Source organism: Rhipicephalus microplus, chromosome 7, assembly GCF_043290135.1.
Source record: "Rhipicephalus microplus isolate Deutch F79 chromosome 7, USDA_Rmic, whole genome shotgun sequence".
In the NCBI taxonomy this organism is placed as follows: domain Eukaryota; kingdom Metazoa; phylum Arthropoda; class Arachnida; order Ixodida; family Ixodidae; genus Rhipicephalus; species Rhipicephalus microplus.
The window spans coordinates 109,174,029-109,194,025 of NC_134706.1; the positions used below are offsets into that span (position 1 = coordinate 109,174,029).

Below are 19,997 nucleotides of genomic sequence, written 5' to 3' on the forward strand. Positions count from 1 at the left end.
GGTCTCTACCACTTCGCCTCCCTCAAAATGCGACTTCCGCGGCCAGGGTCGAACCCGCAACCTTCGGGCCAGCAGCCCAGCACCGTAACCACTACACCACTGCGACGGACAGCCGTGCGTTTGCAGCATGCCTAGACAACCATTTCTTGTTTCTATACATTGCACGGCGTGTCCAAACAACGATCCAAACAAAACCCGAAAGTTTTGAAACGACGCGCAGCCTGCGAACGTGTCACTTCTCCTGAACAGTAGACGTTATTTTTCTTATTGATACAATAGATTGCGTTGGAAGCGGAGAGTGATTTGAAATGCCAGCACCTCGCCTTTTCGAAAAGACCCGTTATGCGATGTTTCCGGGTTTGGTGGACAGGGGTCGCTGTCTCTCATTGATGAATTTATATTTTAGTGCTTTCAGCGGGTGCTTCTATAACTTGCTCATTGCATTGATCTGCTTTAGCAACGATCTAGTGGGCGAGCTTCCCCAAATATTCTATTCTCCATGTCGCGCAGTGAAGTCACACTTCCTCAATAAATATCCGTGCTAAATAAAAAACGAGAGCCTTGCGTTTTATATTTGTTTTATTTTAAAAGTGGCGTGCCTCAGCGTCCAGAACACGAAAGCTTCTGTGAGACAAAGTATTTAACGGGGCAGCTTTATGGAGGGCAGCTTTAGTGTAGCTGCCAGTTGATTGTGGTCTATCAGCGCTCGCTGGTCGGTCAGGTCAGAGCTGAATAGTCGCTTCTCCAACTGCGTCAACGTGGGTGTTGGTGTCATGTACGTGTGTGTCAGGTGTAGGAAATGCTTTGAGCAACCTCGGATAATGTACTGTAGCGTAGGACTTCTTTCGTGCCGGGGACAGGAAATGTGATAGCATGTCCGTAGCGTTGCTTGTAATCTCGTTAAGGGGGATACACTCCACCTCGAATTTTGCGTCAATTTATGCCCTCTTCTCTTTTTATGTCTAATGTGTGTGCGTGTAGGGGAGGGGAGAGGTGGCAGTTATATTTGTCGGGTAAAACGCTGATGGGCAAACCTATTCTTGCGCCGAAGTCACAAAATATCTAAAAAAAAACAAAGTCATTAAAAGCTCACCTGCCATGTGAGGCGTATTCTGCATGACAGCAATGTGTATCAAGTGAATCCTTAACGTAAGCTATATATCATGGATGTCTACGATGTGGGAAGCTTAATAAGTGGTACAGGAAGGTGCGTAATATAATAATAATATTAATTGTTGGGGTTTGACGTCCCAAAACCATCATAATTATTGGAGACGTCAGGCGGGGGGGGGGGGGGGGGGGGCTCCAAAATTTCGACCATCCGGGGTTCTTCAACCTGCTTAATCTAAGCACACAGGCCTAACAGATCTTCGCCTGCATGGAAAATGCAGTTGCGATCGGAATTCGATCCCGTGACCTGCGGGTCTGCGGCCGATCGCATTAGCAACTAGACCACCGCGGCGGGTCATCAAGATTCGTAGATTGAATAACTTTTGAAAGACCTAGATGGCCGCACACATGGCAGCTTTTGTGTCGCCTTAACGTGCTTAAAGTTCGTCCCCCCTAATTTTTTTTCTTACGCGTGGCATTTTGTCGAAATGAATTATCAATAACGGTCATTGAGAAGAAGTGCACCACGCATCGATCGAGCGAATTTATACGTGAGAAAAAATCTTGCGTAGAACCAACTACTCTGATGGTGTCTTTTACGCTATATATATATATATATATATATATATATATATATATATATATATATATATATATATATATATATATATATATATATATATATATATATATATATATATATATATATATATATATATATATATATATATATATATATATATATATATATATATATATATATATATGGTCACAGGTGTGAATTCTGCCGGTGGGGGCAAGCTATCTTTTGTCCACTATCCTTTCCTCACATTTGTGTACATTAGAATTAGTGCTTACGACGTCCCTATACTTTGCCTTAGTTTTTTTTTTTGTCGATTAGTTCCTCATTAATATTCTGCCCAACAAAGGAACGAACCCTGAAGTTTACACTTTCCTTCATTTCATAGCAAGGGTTGCGTTCTGGCAGACTTGGTGCCTTGAGGAAGTGTGCAAAAGAATATTTTGGTCAGCTGCCATCTCGCAATCAGACCACGTACTACGTGGCTCTAAACAGGCAAGAAGAGTGGTCCGCACTCGCTGCCTTGGCAACAGGTGGTGCTGACTGGCGCTCCTACGTTTACATGCCCATATATACCCTATAAAGAGGACGGGGGAATAACGGCCACCGTAGCTCAGTGGTGGGGCATCGGACGCGTTATTCGAAGGTCACAGGTTCGGATTGTCGGTGGCAAGTTATCTTTTCTTCCAGATTTCTTTCTTCACAATAACGTAACAATTACTTCTTATAACGTCCCCTATATTTTCCCTGGCTTTTGTTGTCGGTTAGTTCTCGATAATATCCTGCCTAATAAAGGAAAACAAGCCAGTAACTTGACATTTTGCTTCATACGAACGCTGTGTAGCGTGGCCTGGACGGGTTTGACTGATGCGCAGCTCTGGGTGTCGATGTGGAAATAATACCTCTGTATGCTTTTTATAGTACGCCGGCACGCATTGGTAACATCTCAGCCACGGAGCTGAAAGCTACGCAGTGGCAGCGCTCGATCAAAATACTTCAGTACGCGCTGCTTAGCGTTTGAGTTACGCTTGCTGGCAACTGTACGTAGGCGCACACACAAACGTGACATACACGCCTTCTATCCGTGTAAGAACTTGCCTTGTTCGAGTGCTTCCCGAGCAGTTAGCGCACGCGTTCGAGATCGCCCATGATGCAGCGCGCGCACTTACCGACCGCACCGCCACAGGGCAACCCCATCTTGCTGGGTTAGATACCAATCGGGTCACCAATTACGTACAATGAAATAACAAAACACTTTTACCTGGAACGCCGCATTTTTCCACCCCCACATCCGAAACTTAACCGACCGCAGGCATTAACCCTTCGCCTATTACAGACACACACGTACCCAAACCTTGCCACGCTTCACGTTTATTATCCTCATGCATACCCCAGCGACACATGCCCATCATGTGGACACACAGCGACCCTCGAACACATGCTCTGGGAGTGTAGAACAACTCCTCCCGACTCTACCTCAAGCAAGTGGGAGAGGTCCCTCAGGAGCTCACTTCTCGCCGACCAGCAATGGGCCGTCCAGCAGGCCCACGAAGCGGCCGCCAGGTACTGCCTGTCGGTCCCTAGGTGGGAGACGCCCGCTACGCGCTAAGCGCGTCCTGGAGGACTGAAATAAAGTTTTTTTTTCATTCCATTCCATTCGAGCGGGGCGGTATACTTTTTTTTCTACACCGTGTTTGGTATACTTTCCTGCGACACACGACGCAGGGGCAAAAATGACGTGTGCTCGCGCGCCTGGCTTAGTTTTCCTATACATCCGGGTAACCGCAAGAGCCTCGGGTCGTCGCGTATCAGCTTCGTCGCCGGTGATTATCCGGCGTGTACTACAAGCCGCGTTTTGTGTGATGCCGCATACGCGAGCACGTTGCCCGCGGGGTGTCATTATCGGTTTGGCCTCGCGCGCGTCTGGGCACGTAATTAGGAATCAATTGAAGCTGCCCACCCGCCCTCCCAAGCGAGAAATTTTCGTCTATGGACGTATACATGCTGCGTAGACGCGGGTGCGTGTTCGTGCGACCCGTTTCAGCAAGCTTGAGACCTAATGCTCCTCCGTTGCAGGCTCGCTCCGTTTTTGCTTACAGGCCGTAGCGTGATTGCGTGTCGTTCCTCAGAGCTTGGGGCGCCTGGCTTTTGCGTCGAGAGGGCCGAGATTCACTGTCGCGTGTTCCGATGAGACTGCAGGATAATTCCGAGGTTTCTCTTTGCCTGTAGTCATTCCATCTCTGATGCATTCATTTATATTTTTTTCCTTATTTGCTGAGATTTGTATCACGCATCGCAGCGGTCCCACATAACTGCGAACTCCCCATGGGCAATGTAAGGCACAGCTTAGAAAAAAAAATACGGGGTAGCTTCAGCGTTCTGTACACTTCAGTTTTTTTAGTAGGAGTCCATGTATGTACAGACTCAGCCTGCGCATTCGGGAGAATGGTGGTCGCGTTTCGGGGAACAAGGTCGGGGACATCCTTAGAGAGGGGGAGGAGGAATGGCGTGCTATGGCTCAGAAAAATGGAAAGCCTGTCTGCCTCTGCTTGCGTGCCGTCTAGTTCTGCTTAGCGAGCGGTGCCGCTATAGGCCACGAGGGCCTCCGCTAGAAAGGCCAGCGCTGCGATCCCTTCGACGTCACAGATCGCATGCGTGCGCTCGCCTTGCTTGCATCGTCCCCCATGGCTGCGCCGGTTCATAGTTGCGATTTTACGATGCAAATTAGACACGAGAGTGCCACCGGGGGCACCGATTTGTAGTTTGCTTGCGCGTATTACTGCAGGTCTTACCGCTTCTCAAAGCACTGAGCTTCAAAACAAAGAGAAGCACACACGGTGTCCCCCAGCAAAAGCGCAGGAATTGTGGTGTTCCAGCAGACAACACAACCCGGCATCTTATGATTGACGTCATCACGTTGGCGGCGCCACGGTATATCCTCGAGGCCAACAATGTTCTCGAATCACGTGCTGTGCCCTGTTTGTCGCGACAGATGGGATGATCGCACGTACTCAAGCTGCACACGAAGCACTTCACCTGACGATCGGTTGATGTGTAGCGCATTTACGCAGTGCCTCTCGGAAAATGAAATTTCCAACGACTCCTTCATTGTACATACGCTATGCTTTAATATTGTGCGTATAGAATAAATGATCATCGCCTTCTAGTTATAAATATTAAAAGAACTGTACTTAATGGAAACTAAGTGTTAGGTCCTCGGCCTGACGCAAAGCCTGCAGCTGTAGTCTCGAGCACTGTTTGTAGTTTTACAGCTTTTTTTTATTGTCTTCATACTTCCTTTAGTATTGCCATGAGTTGTTTTGGCTTTTCATCGGCATTTTCTATTCCGTTTTATTGAAGTGAGAGAACAGGCTACCCACCGCAATGGCCTGGTAGTTATGGTGCTAAATTGCTGATACGAAAGTCGTGGGATCGAATCCCTGCCTCGGGCTTCGCATTTCGATGGAGGCGACATGCTAGATGCCGGTGTGCTTACATTTAGGTGCGCGTTAAAGAATCCCAGGTGGACTATACTCTCGGATCCCTCCATTAGGGCGTCTCCCACAATCACATCATGGCTTTGGTGCGTTAAATCGTTCTATTAATATAGAAGAGGATGTCGATGCATAAATATGCATTAGTTATCATTTGGCCCTGTATCGATCAGGCCTATAAGATACCGGTTTTTCCATCGTGTTCAAGGAAGATTACGATATTACTAAATACTACATGTTAGTAAACGCACACATCAACATGCCTGTTGCCCCGTCGCGGTGGTCTAGTGGCTAAGGTACTCGGCTGCTGACCCACAGATTGCGGGATTGAATACCGGCTGCGGCGACTGCATTTAAGATGGAGGCGGAAATGTTGTAGGCCCGTGTGCTCAGATTTGGGTGCACCCAAGGTGGATTTGGGTGCACCCAAGAACCCAAGGTGGTCGAAATTTCCGGAGCCCTCCACTACGGCGTCTCTCATAATCATATCGTTGTTTTGGGACGTTAAACCACACATTTCGATCAATCACGAACATGCCTGTTCTGCAAATGGGTTGTTGGCCTTTTTTTTTTTCAGCCTCCGTAGATTAATTACTTCTATTTTTGAAAGTCTGCCCTTAAGCATATGGTTTTTTATTGAAATATTTATAATTAAATGACCGTTTCGGAGAATCAAAATGGTTTACTCCTTCGCGGCCATAAAGAATATTTTTGCTTGGCTTAGTTCAGTTCAGTTCATTTTCAACAAGCGTGTTTACATACATCTTTTAGGTATGTGAGACAAATCCGCTACAAAGCAGCTTGACAAAAATTTCTCGTATTCCCCGTGAACATGACAGCGAAAAGTAGAAAGCCCAGTGTCCGCTATTCAAGAAATTAAGGACTAAGGTGTCAGAGGCAGAAGCAGTGATAAGCAGTACATTTCGGCAACAAAAGAGAAGGAGTAAGGTAAGGGAACGGCTGGGAGGTTGACCAAAAGAAAATTCCCGGTTTTCTACCTTATACTATAGTGTAAGGGGTGTAAAAAGCTGAAGAAGAGAAAGAAAAGTGGAACGAAGGAAATATACCGGAAGAAAAAACGCGCACACACGCAAGCATGCACAAAGTTATAATATTGTATGAAGTATTTATGTTTGGTGTATCCTCGGCTATCTAAAAAAACGGTTAAGTGCTCATCAACATCAAGCCATCTTTTTTTTTTCAAACGCGATATCTTTTTCGCTGCCATCATCTCGGACACGTTCTCTGCACGACGCGCGTCTAAATGCTTTACGCCAGACTGCGCCGTATTTCGCACAATTAACGCGCGTGGTGCTTCCTGTGGCTTCCCCTTTCGTGCCCTCCTTCTCCGTGTGGCTTTCTACTCGCATTCGCCAGCCTCTCCTTCCTCGTCTCCGGTGCGAAAACGGATCCAAGGTCTCTTTCGTGCGTCTCGCATTGTGAGTAAAGTGCGAGCTACCTGGTGACCTACTTTCTTTTTTACGGTGAATCTGCCAAGCAGCATAAGGTATGCCAATGAAATTAAGCATCAGCAGCACGTAGCCCTTTCTCATGGAAATACTGCAAAACAGACCAATGGAGTGTGCTATCCCTTCTCCATTTTCTCTCTCTGTAATATATATATATATATATATATATATATATATATATATATATATATATATATATATATATATATATATATATATATATATATATATATATATATATATATATATATATATATATATATATATATATATGTGTGTGTGTGTGTGTGTGTGTGTGTGTGCGTGTGTGTGTGTGTGTGTTTGTGTGTGTGTGTGTTCAAGGCGTGTACGATATGTACACGCCTTTAAAAAAAAGGGGACCCTTGTTTGCCCGCGAAGCGTCGGCAAAATAAACAGTTATTCTGGGTGTGAAGGTGCATCTCTTTTTTTTCATAATTTCTACATATAGTCATTAGCTGTCGTCGATACTCTGTGCTTGCTCGTTCACTTGATCGCTAATAGTTTGGTCATGTTCTCTTCTCATTTCAGATTTTAAAATAAATCAATTTCAAGCATGGCAGTCTCACTTACACGACTTTCGTTCCCTTGTATGGCCCACACCATTGCCAGTGTTGTCACAGCAGCAATAGCTTTTCCGTGGAAACGAACTTTAACATGTAATACGGCGTTTTTGCGATGTATTCAAGAGCACGTGAAACTTACGACGACTAGATGATTGGAAGAGGACGCAGCATTACACTTCTGTTTCTGAGTGTGCGGTGTCGGTGTTTATCGCATATAATCACATCATGAACCATCATGTCATTGACCTCACGAATCAATTGAGCATCTTGACTAAAGAGTCCGTTTTCGTGGTACACTCCTGTAGCCCTTGTTCGTATTTACATCGAGGAGGAATAACCCTACGCCATGGTTCAAATGAAGCTGACAAAAAAAAAACTGCATTGTATGACGGGACCTCCATTATGTGTATGCTCTTAGTTCTCGAATATAAGCGTATATATTGCGTCTCGTTTTATCGGATTCCACTCTGCGTCCTATTTCTTCGCGTGGAAACCTGTATCCCCTGTTGCTGCCATTGTTTCCGAGCTAATCGCTTGAGAACATCTTCAAGAGCACTGCAACGAAACAAAGAGTTGTGGAATGCGATGCATGACGCTCAACTATCCCGTCCTTGCTTCTTTCATTCGCCAGGTCCTTCGGGCATCGCGGCCCCCAAGACCTCGACCAGCTGCAACAGTTCGCGGTCGGGCTCTCCGCACACAGGCTCCTTCATACCGCAACCCAAGTCGGCGGTCGTCACAAGAGACCGCACCGCGAGCAGCGACAGGTCAAGGTGAGTGGTGCAAGTGCTGCTATACATAACGTTTAGTGTGTAGATTGGTGATCTGGAAATTCTAAAGTTCTATTCATGGAGAGCTCTTGCAGCTTAAGTATTCGTACTAGAAAACTTAAAGTGGTCCTGAAACACTTTCCCGAGTACACCGTCAAATGGCTTTACTAAAGGAGCTTACTGCCTCACGAATCGACCGCTGCCAAAATTTTACAATCCGTATACATTCACTGCCGTGGACCAGCAATAGCGGAGTTACGAAGATTTGTCACTCGTTGTAATTGCTTTCTCTCTTCTCACGTCCCGACAAAAGCACTGAAAGCTGAAGAGGGAGAGATGGCACTGGAAAAGAAAGTAAGGCACCCGCGTCACGTGACCTCGAGCACTTTTTTTTTTCCTCCGAAAGCGCGGACACGTGGCGGCCTCCCGCGGCGGCCTCAGTAACTCCTTATTAAGACGATCGAGACCAAGGACTGCTTCGAACGAATACGGTTTATTGGAAGAAGTGAAGTAGCGCGCGCTCGCTCCAGGCAGCAGTCTTCTTTCTTCTTCTTCCGGCGTTTGATGATGATATTTTATAGGCTCCCGCCCGCCCAAGTTGAAATGTGATAAGCTCTGGCGGGCTATTTGAAACAACCTTCCATTGGGTATATGTGGTTCACCGATCTTCTTAGAAGCTCTTTTTTTGCCTGTGCGAAGGAGACAAGCTCTTGTGATTCCGTCTCGCCCAGGGTAGAGCTTTTCAATCCGGCACATTTTCCAAAATGTTCTTGGAGCCTTGTCCTCAACCAACACGATGTCCCCCTGTGAGAGTGGTTTTGCTTGCCCTGTCTTGGCTTTGACCGTAGCTCCTATTTCCTTGATATATTCTTGATGCCATCTTTTCCACCAAGCGCGCACGAGTTTGCATCTGCGTCGCCATGCGTCTTCAATGTCACCGTTGTATAGTCTTGTTTGTCCGTCTTGAAGCTGTCGCCGTCCACCTATGATGTCTGCCGGCGTTAGTGGCATTGGCTCGTCAGGTTCTCCATATACGTAAGTCAATGGTCGATTTTTGACTGTTCCTTCAACTTCTGCTACAATAGTGCGTAGCTCCTCTACCGAAGCTGTGCTTTTCGATATTATTTTTCGCATCGACGTCTTCAAGCTTCTTATGAGGCGCTCGTAAAATCCTCCCCACCATGGCGCGCACTCGGCTATTGTTTTTCATTTAATTTGTTGGCCACTGCAGTAATTCTTTAAGACCTCGTTGTTAATTGTTTCGAGCATTCTGTTGATTTCCTTTCCAGCTTTTATAAATGTTTTGGCGTTGTCCGAGTATATTACGGCTGGTATTCCCCGTCGAGCTGTAAATCGTCGGAATGCTTTTAGAAAACTCGACGATGACAAATCGTTGGTAACTTCCAAGTGTACTCCTCTTGTTACCGCGCAGGTGAATATCAGTACATATTGCTTCACAATCTGGTACTTGTCCTTTGCGTAAAGAGGTCCTGTGAAGTCAACTCCCGTAACTTTGAATGGCTCTGCTTCAGTGACTCTGTCTGCCGGAAGTGGAGGTATGTCTTGAGTCGCCGGTCTGGAGTTATGCCTCTTGCAGACGACACATTTGTTTAGAACTCCTTTCACTGCTTGTCTGCCCTGCAATATTCAGAACTTAGTTCGAAGTTGCGCTAGCGTCACTTGAACTCCTCCGTGTGATACCATTTTATGCACGTGACGTATTAGCAGTTCCGTGAAATGCTCATCCTTTGGAATTACTATTACGTGCTTGTTGAATTCTTGGCTGCACTGCAATCGTCCTTTCTGCCTGATGATTTCATCGTCATCAAGGTAGACTTCGTGTCCATTAATTTCAAATGATCGATTGTTTGAATAGGCCTCACCCTTTGTTTGTCTCAGTAATATCTGGGTCTGTCTTATCCAGTATTTTTCTGCATTTGTTACCTCTTTTCCTGTCAACGGCCCTTTGTGATTTTCCTTTCTTGTGTTGTTTATGAATCTGAACACCCATGCTGTCACTCTCATAAGCCGTCCGTATGATGAATACCTTTCGATTTCCAAGATTGGCGCAATTTCGGATCTTCCCATGCATTGGTGACATTGTGTTTTATGCTGGTCTTCCACGTCTGTATTTGTGCCAATTATGCTTACTAAGTTCTTTTCCAGTGATGTTATCCATTCGGAACCGTTCCACCACAACTTTGACGTTATCAATGCCTTTGCGCTTATTCCTCGTGTAAGTAGGTCAGCAGGGTTGTCGTCACTTTGAACGAATGACCAGCTTGCTTGAAGTGCTTTTTCTCTAATTTCTGCGATTCTGTTGGCAACAAACGGATCTCTTTTGCTTGTTCCCTTGATCCAGTGCAGCACAATCATCGAGTACGTCCAGCAGTGTATTTCCTGAAAGCTTTCGTTGAAGTGACCTTTGATGTAGTCGCATAATCTTGATGCTACCACCGCTGCCATCAGTTCAAGTCGCGCCAATGTCAGCTCTTTAATTGGAGCTACGCGGCTTTTTGCTGTTACTAGCCTTGATTCTTTGCTTCCATCGTGGTATACTGCTATCAAGTATGCTGCCGCTCCGTATGCTAATGGGCTCGCGTGGGCAAATACATGCAGCTTGTATGCTTGTACTGGTTGATTCTTGCTTGCGTAGCATCGTGGGATTTCTAGAACTCGAAAGTCCTCCGCTTTAGACATAAGGTTCTTCCATTTGTCGCATTCATCTTTAGGGAGCTGGTCGTCCCACGTGACGTTCATTTTCCACAGTCTCTGCAGTCCTATTTTCGCGCGTACTGTGAATGGCGACAACAAACCGAGTGGGTCAAATATCTTCGCTGTGGTTTGTAACACAGCCCTTTTCGTCAAGTGCGTTGTATCTGTTAATAAATTCCACTTTTCAATAGGGAAGCAAATCATGTCCTTTGAGTGTTTCCATATCAAGCCCAGAAGCATTGTAAATCCTCTAGATCGAATATCTATGTGAGAATCGTCTCTTTCGTTTTCATCAATTATTTTGTTTAATCGCTCTTCATTGGATGTCCATTTTCTCAAATTCATCGCTGCCTCTCTGAACACTTGCTTTGCCTGTTTGTACAACTTAACTGCTTCATCAAGCGTTGCTGCTCCCAAAATGACATCATCCACGTAGATCGCTTTCTGCAGGGTCCTTGTCGTATCAGGAAACTGGTCTTCCACTTGTTTCAAATGTTGTTTAATTGTAGCTGCCAGTATAAACGTGCTTGGTGTTGTTCCGAACGTTACTCTTGTCATGCGCCATGTTTGCACTTCATTCATTAACCTTCCTTCAGCGTCATGCTTCCACCACAGAAATCTCATTGCATCTCTATCCTCTTCATGTATAGAGATTTGTAGAAATGCCTTTTCAACATCTCCAACTAACGCCACCTTTTCTTTTCGGAAATTAATGAGCAGCGATAGCATGTCCTCATTCAAATTGGGTCCTGCCTCTAGGTTCTCGTTTAGAGACATGCCTTTTCTAGAATGTGATGAGGCGTCAAACACTACTCGAACCTTTGTTGTGGCTCGGTACTCTCTAATGATCGCATGATGTGGCATGTAGTAGCAAAGTGCATTTGGCTGTTCTGATGGCTCTTGGACCTCTTCTGCGACTCCTAATGCCATGTACTCTGATATAGCTTTGTCGTAGCGATACAGCATGTCTTCATTTTTTTGCAGCCTTTTAGTCAGTTGCTGTAGTCTTTTTATCGCATTTTCCTTGTTGCTTTCCAAGTTTACGTCCTGTTTCCATGGCAAGCTGACTTGGTAGCGACCGTTTTGTTGTACAATCTTGCGCTCGAATTCTTCGACCACTTCATTTCCGGTGTTATCCAAACTATTTCTTTTGATCCCCATTGACTCCAGGCTCCAGAACTTCTGTAGCTCTTGCTGGAGTTCTGTCTCCGCAGCTTCGACCTTCAGAACCATGACTGCTTGGTTATGTGTTAGTTTTGTCTTGCTTTGCTCTGACGGCCCTTGCAGTACCCATCCCAGTATAGTTTCTACAGCCATCAGTCTGTCCTCGATTCTTTGAGTTCTACCAGTAAAGAATTCCCAATAATAGTCTGAGCCAATCAGTAGTTCTACAGAATCTGTTACAGTCGTCTCGGTCCTGTGATCAGCCACTTGCATATTTAGCTGTTTCATTTTCTCGCTGAGTTTCTTAGTTGGAGTGGGTATACAACTGTGCGAGATAACGTCGACTTGTAACGCTTCAATCACTGTTGTTGTGCTTGTTTCTCGTGATCCTACAGTCACTTGCACCACGTTCATTAGTTTGACCTTTTCGTCTCCTCCAAATGAACCAATCGTCAGCCTTTCCTGTCGCAACACCTTCGCACCTATTTCTTTCGCTCATCCCGCTTCAATAAATGAACGTTGACTTCCGCTGTCTAATAACAAACGGCAATGTCGGCCACATGTTTCTCCTTCTACGCACGCTACAGCCGTCTGCAAAAGCACAAACTTATGCTTGATATTTTCGGTTGCTTGTAGCGTAGACGTCGTCGCTTCGGCTTGCGCTGTTGAGACCAGCTCTGCCCTTGTTTTCTGCATCACCGTTCTGCATACTGACGTGGCATGTCGTCCCTTGCATTGCTTGCATTTTACTTGGGCCTTGCAAATGCGTGCAGTGTGGTTTGGTCGAGTGCATCTGAAGCATGCTCTATTTTCGGTAAGCATAGCTTTCTTTTCATTCATTGGAATGCTCCTACGACAGTTTTCGGTTGCATGGGTTTTCTGCTTGCAGAATAAGCATATTCTGTCTGCTGAGCTATAGAAGCTTGAAGTTGTGCGCATCTGTCCGCGGTTCTCTCTTGGTTTTGCAGTTATCCTCTCTTGTTCACGTTGTGTTTCTTCACGAAAAGCCGCTTGCTCTCTTAAGAATAACATAAGCCTGTCCAGCTTTTCCTCGCACGCTTTTCCCGTTGCGTTCTTTTGCTCGCCGTTTTCTGAAGCTGAGCTGTTTCTCATAGCCTCTTTTGACTTGAACTGCACTGATAATTCTGGTGGAATTGCTCTTTTCAATACCAGTAACAACATCGGCGCATAGCTCTCGGTTTCCACTTTTAGTGACTTGAGTGCCAATATGTTAACTTGCACTCTCTGTACCAGCCTATTTAAGTCATCGGTATCTTGAACAGACCTCACTTTCTCCAAACTCAATAGCTCATTCATGTGCATTTCAATGGAATGTTCTCAATTGCCGAACGTTTTTTGCAGTATTTTGATTGCGTTATCATAATTTTCCTCTGCCGAGTACTGAAGTCCTTCAATAGCAGCCGCAGCTTTTCCGGTTAGTGATGCTAACAAGTAATTGAACTTCTGTCCCTTGCTCATGTTCGGTCTCAGGTGAACTGCCGACTCGTACTGAGACCAAAAACGGTTCCACTCCAAAGTTTTCCCCCCAAATTTTATCATTTCAAGCTTTGGTAGCTTAACTAGTTCCGTTGCTTCTTGTCCTGGACTTGAGGGCGTCACCTGCCTTGTCCTATCGCTTGAATCCGATTGTTCAGGCTGTCGAAGTCTGATTTCTATTGCAGATAAGATCGCCGTTAATTTCATGTCGTACTCTATGACGCTTTCGAATTCAGCTTCGGCATTGTCTTCTGTTAGAAACTTTTCCATGTGCTCGTTTGCGCTCTTGAGACTGTCGCTTATTGCTTTAATCTGCGCCTGCGTTGTAAGCAGCTGCTCCCGGTTAGCTCCATCATTAATTTGCAGCTCGGCTGCGTTCATCAGTCGCGTGATCTGGGCGCGAAGCGCTTTCCTTTTCTTCGTTATCACTTCTTTGCTCATATTGAGGCAGTTAACAATGACTCCTTACTTGTCAATCGTTCGTTCTGATGCTCGTACTGTCCACCGTGGTCTCGTCGCTCGATCCAGGTCGATCCTCTGCTCCTCCGCCGTTTTCTCAAAGCCAGTAATTCTCAAAGCAGGGCATCGCGTGGAATTCGAGTCTATGAAGCGGAAGCCACGACTTTCGAGCTTGTATCGCGATTGGCCGAGAGAAGAGAAAGCGATTTTTGGTAGACTTTGAGAAATAATTGAAAATTATAGGCCGTGCGCTGCGCTATATTATTTGGCTCGCTTGCTCTCGGGAGCCTTGACTACCTATCGGCAGCGTTTTCGCACCATCCTCAAAAAAGCGTCTCAGGACCCCTTTGAGCCAGTCACAATTACGGAACCTGTGAAAATAGGAGTCAAGAAAGGAGAGAGAAAGGAAAGATATGGAGGTTAACCGGTCTATAATTGGATACATCTTTCAAAGTTTGTGGCGTTTCCTCCGCATACGCGGATGCACACGCGCTTCCACCAATGGGCATGCGCTCCAGACTGGCGACCAGTGGCCACGCCTTTGGAGGGCACCACCAAGTGCATTAGGGAATTAAGTCGCGCGGACGATTGGCGGCCATGCTTCGGTCGTGTGGATGGTGCCTCTGCGCACTTAGGTTGTATCGTATGGGAAAACTGGTATGCCACCTTACACTGGTTGGAAGTATGAGGGGGTTTGAAAGTTTGGAGTATAGAGAACAGGGAAGAGGTGGAGCACACACTCACAATGTAACACTCCTCGTTTTACAGTGTCACCATAGGTGTATAGCCCGCCGGTGCAATGTTGTGGTCTCCTAGAATTTCAGGGATGCTTTCGTCACCTTTAATTAACCCTGATGTCCTCTCAGGAAGACATTCTAAGATGAACAAATAAAGAACGAGAGAAACGGGAATGTTTCAGCATGAGCACGTGTAGCGAAACTTTCATGATGAATTTCTATCTTTCCCAACAGTCTATTCTTGTACGTTATAGGATTATGCAATCATCGAAGGTGGTGCGCCAATGGAAAGTAATGATTGCCAACAACATGAGTACTTTTGAGGAATCGCTTATTGTTCTAGTTGTTTTAACATAGTTACTCGCAAACTTAGAGCGAGAACTGGCATACAGCGATACGATAAACGAGTAAACACGGAATACTTAGATGTACTTCACGTAGTGTTTAGTTACTCAGTTATCACGCTTATTTGGTCAGTCATCAACAAAAGATTTGATGCATGACGCTCTGATGTGGAATGTAACATCAGAGAAAGATAAAAGTCGACATCAGAAAGTACCTACTCATGATAAACGAAAAGCTACACAGCCGCTTTCATCTCCTTACGAACATTGAATGCCCCGCCGCGGTGGTCTAGTGGCTAAGATACTCGGCTGCTGACCCGCAGGTCGCGGGATCGAATCCCGGCTGCGGCGGCTGCATTTCCGATGGAGGCGGAAATGTTGTAGGCCCGTGTGGTCAGATTTGGGTGCACGTTAAAGAACCCCAGGTGGTCGAGATTCCCGGAGCCCTCCACTACGGCGTCTCTCATAATCATATGGTAGTTTCGGGACGTTAAACCCCACATATCAATCAATGATCAACATTGAATGCGAAAGCATGGCGTGTTTGTGCATATAACGTATGCCGATGAACTGTAATAATATGGAAAGGCGGGCTAGTCTTTTATTCGCCAGATATGTTTCACCATGCCTATGTTCACACTATTTAAACATCTATATCACGTGGGGTTGTTACTATGACCAGGATTTCGGGACATCTGCATGTAGCGCCATCTTTCGTTTACCAAAGTGGCGTCTTGCCGTAACTGAAAGAGAAATAGGCGAAAAAAATCATATCTGATGTAAAAAGCTAGCTACCAAAAACGACCCCCGGTTTTATACAACAGAGGCTTATTTGAACACTGGCAAAGTTACAGTGTAGCAGTAAAAACCTCGTGCCTTCCCACGGCGTTAATATTTCACAACGGGATCCCACGTGTTCAATCGGCGGTGTTCAGTAGTCTTTGAAGCCACACGATTTCACGTCGTCAAGCTGCTCATTGCAGTAAGCAGATTCTTTGTTTCTTTTTTTTCAAAGCTAAAATAAACATTGAATTGAATTTAAATGTGCTCCATCCTCGCAGGCCCTCCTCTACTGCATCCTCTTCGTCCATCTCGCACCTTCCGGTGAAAAACGCTGGCGTTCCGGTACGCCAGCCACCGCCGGCCCAGTCCAACGGACCGGGAAACGGCCACCTGATCCCCAAGGGGTCGTCGCACATCGCCTCCTCCTCCGCCCACCACAACGGAGTCGCCAACCACAACAACACCGCCATTCACCACGCGGGCAACGGCACCACCAACAACAACTCTATGCTTGACAAGTTCAAGTTCTTCAATTCCAAGGACAAGTCGCAGGACAAGAGCAAAGGTAAGCCCGGGCTCTTAAAATGGACTTCTATTAAGTTATTTTCGTTTGAGCTGCTACCAAACGGCGCGTACTTCTGCGTTGCCTGTTCTATGAATAGAATAGCCCCGGATGGAGAAGCTCGTATACAGTGCCGATGCCGGCGACCTGTATCTTCAAAAACTGGAGATGTGTATTAGTAGCCGTGTGAAATCTAAGAAGTGGCAAATCTGGTTAATCTTGGCGGCTTGACGTCAGCTTCCTGACTGACGCCAGGTCTTTACTTGGCAAGTATATAAAGCAGAGTAGAACCACAGTTCATCATAGACCATGCAAGAATGTCCAAACTCAGCGCCATGGTTATAGCGTGCAAAGCTGGCTGTGGCACCCTCGGTAGATGCGTCGGCCTTCCTGGAACTTGTTCTTGGGAGCTTGCATATAAAACGCTTTCATGGTTTCCCACAGGTCGGCAAACTCACTCGTGAGTAGACTCACTGAGACTAACTTAGACGGTGATCAAGCTGCGGGTCCGAGTGGAGTCTGAGTGCGAGCGAGCCTTAAGCGCGATACATACTCCCTCAGCGAATCTATATGAGCTGCGCTTTTTGTCGCCTACCTATGGTCCTAACTACTCATCTTGAGCATTACTATCTTATAAGAGCTTACGCTTATATTCAAGCCTGTTCACAGACACTTCACCATACAAGCGCCCATGAAGCGCCTCAATATCCATTGATCAGAGGTGTGACCTTTTCCCGTAAACTTTTTCATGGCAGGTTTTATAAAGATATCTCCCGTGAGTGGAGGAGTAGCCAGGACCCCCTCAATCTATCATCGCCGATGCAACTCTGATGACTTGAATGAGTTGAGCACTGCCTTCGTCATCTTTTCTGCGCGATGACCTCACAGGACGACATTCCTGAATGGTTTCCGACGTCATCAGTCTGCAGTCTATGCAGTCTGGCACAACTTCAATTGGTTTTCTCTGCGCATTGTAGTGAGGACAGTCCTCCCCATTGGCGGACTTGCGTTATAGCAAAAGACCTGAGCCAGTCCATTGAATTAAGTGTGCATGTTACAAACTCAAAAACTAATTTTGTTCCCCCACCTGATTTCGCGCAATAGTTGCCTGCAGCGGAATTAGTTATGCTGAAAACGCATACTACAGCAAGAACTAGTCGTCTCTTAGACCTTGTCTTTACTAGAATGGGGAGGACATGTTAGACAGTTATAGTTTACGGTTAGCGTGACAGCAAAGGTTAAGAGAATGGCGTTACCGTGGAGCAAACGTTCGTTGTGGACAGCGTATTATAGTTTAGCGGCATCGCGTTTACGTGGTTCACGTGCCCCATCAGGGATGGTGGCGCCACCTATCGGATGGCTAATAAGTTAAAGACAGTGAAAAGGAAAAGAAAACGAGAATGTTTGCCTATGCCATCGCGCGAAGCATTGTTACAAGTGTATTTTACTACTAATAAAAGCAAATAAATATGAACCACGCACCAAAGGCGAAAAAAATTATGTTGTCAATTTGATTACATCGATCTTGTGTCTAGTTAGGCCTAGACTCGTTCGAAAGGGGAAGAAATTATGCTATCTCAAGAATTACGCCAACTTATTCGTAATACTCGGTCATCGAAGGTAACTGAAGACAAGCGAAGCCACTTTAAACAGTCGTTTGCTGCGAACAAGGTGAATCTTTCAACAACTGCGCCAAAATCACTTCGATCATCTTCAATGCTAAAACAACTTTTACTGCTTATTGTTAACCTAAATAAAACCCCACCCCTTATGTGATGCCCCTCCTAGAAAGGGGGGACTTTAAGGTAATAAACTGAACTGAACTGAAGTGAGCGTCCGACTGTGCCGCCATGTTTACGTACACTATGTCACCACTAACATACTTATGCTATCATGGTAACCTTAAATCTGAAAAATACTGCGCGTACGGTAAGCGGTACGGGGTAACGTACGTATCTGCGCATGCGCACTTTGATTCCGGTATCATGGTACACCCGGTTTTCTATGACTGTCTATTGCGTGCAGCCACGCACAAAAACTCGCACTGATAGATAGTTCGTCCCGATGTGTATCAGTGTCCGTACAGACGACCCCAATGCGAGCAGCGCCCGTAGTGGTCGAAAGCTCAATTGTTAACATCGTTGATTTGATATATATGTGGGGTTTAACGTCCCAAAACCACCATATGTATATGAGAGAAGCCGTAGTGGAGGGCTCCCGAAATTTTGATCACCTGGGGTTCTTTAACGGGCACCCAAATCTAAGCACACGGACCTACAACATTTCCGCCTCCATCGCAAATGCAGCCGCCGCAGCCGGGATTCGATCCCGCGACCTGCGGGTCAGCAGCCGAGCACCTTAGCCACTAGACCACCGCGGCGGGGCTTGTTGACATCGTGCTCAACAGAATCTGGCACCCGCGTCAGCGTGTGGCGGGGTTTCTTTGTCCACATTCTTGCGTACTTCAGCCAAACATGGTGGAGTCCCCATGAACGGGTAGGGTTGGGAGCGGAGGACGCAGTGCTCACCGTTTTTGGGACATGGTTCCCGGAGCTCGTGCTGCTTGCATAGCCAACTTCCTTTTGTTCTGTGCAACGCCGTCACACTGACACGTCGGGCGCTGGGAACCACCGGAATATTGATGAGGTCCTCCCGTGGGGCTTGCTAATTGGGCGGCAAACATTCCTCTGGAGAGACACACACTGCTGGTGCTCGTTTTTCTGCTTGCCCTGGCGACGCAAGCGGATCTGTGGGGTCAGCGTCTCGCTAATGAGATCTGTCGTGACGCTTGTCGCCGCATGTCCGGCGCGGCCTTTTCCGTTTGGATGGTCATTGGCGGCCGACTCCGTGGATCGGTGCGCGTCCAGGAGCGCGCATTTCTAACCTTACCGATAGCGTGTTCGTGCGTTCTCGTACGCGCACCGATGGGATGCGGTGCTAGCGGCACTTAATGAGAAATCTTTTGACAGGGGCGTGGGACGCACATTTAGCTACAGGAGACCTAGAAGTGAAATACGTTGACCCAATGTATAGGCCGCCGGGTTTCAGTGTTGTGAGAAGCAAAGTATGTTTTTGCAGCAGTAGCTACAGTTCTACAGCGATTTGGTAACAATAAATAAATAACTAGCTATGAGTAAACAAATAAAATTCATCTACCATGCACTTTTAAGAGCGTAGTACAACGCAATTAAAAGCTTTTGTGAGCTTCAGTGTGTTTCTCAGGTTATCATTACTCAGTAGCATAGCTGGTGGGCACAGGTTGCGGAAAAAAAGCTAGGAGCGTATAGCACAGCAGAATGAAAAGCTCTAGTGAGGTTGAATAAGCTTCTCTTCTGAAATTTGAGTTGCTGTCGCAGCAAAATATATAAAAGAAAAAAGGTTATGTTGAGAGTGTTGTTTATCTCTTATTTTTTTTTGTAATGCAGATCATTCAAGGAGTTGTAAGTAGTGAAATGAGGTTTCAGAAAGACTTGTTTGCTTCATTGAAAACGCGATTTCCAGGTATGGGTGCACGTTAAAGAACCCCTGAGGGGTTGAAAATTTCCGGAGCCCTCCCCTGCAGCGTCTCTCATAATCATATGGTGGTTTCGGGACGTCAAACCTCACATATCATCAAATAAATAAATAAATAAATAAATCAGTTGATCGATTTTGGGTCTAAAAGTAAGGAAAAATACTGGTAGTGATGTAAAGTTGGCTGCCCAAAATGTCACATATCACACCCGGATC

General features: G+C 46.1%; 1 protein-coding gene across 7 annotated transcripts in view; it reads left to right on the forward strand.

Moving 5' to 3' along the window:
* sick (sickie) overlaps positions 1 to 19,997 on the forward strand; it is a 1,179,025-nt gene that overhangs the window by 904,256 nt on the left and 254,772 nt on the right. For 6 of the 7 annotated variants that reach the window (XM_075869563.1, XM_075869567.1, XM_075869568.1 and 3 more), the window contains 2 exons: positions 7,869 to 8,010; positions 15,985 to 16,271. In XM_075869563.1, the coding sequence (XP_075725678.1) occupies positions 7,869 to 8,010; positions 15,985 to 16,271 (429 nt within the window). The remainder of the gene's footprint in view (positions 1 to 7,868; positions 8,011 to 15,984; positions 16,272 to 19,997) is intronic. The other variant, XM_075869570.1, reaches the window with a different exon arrangement.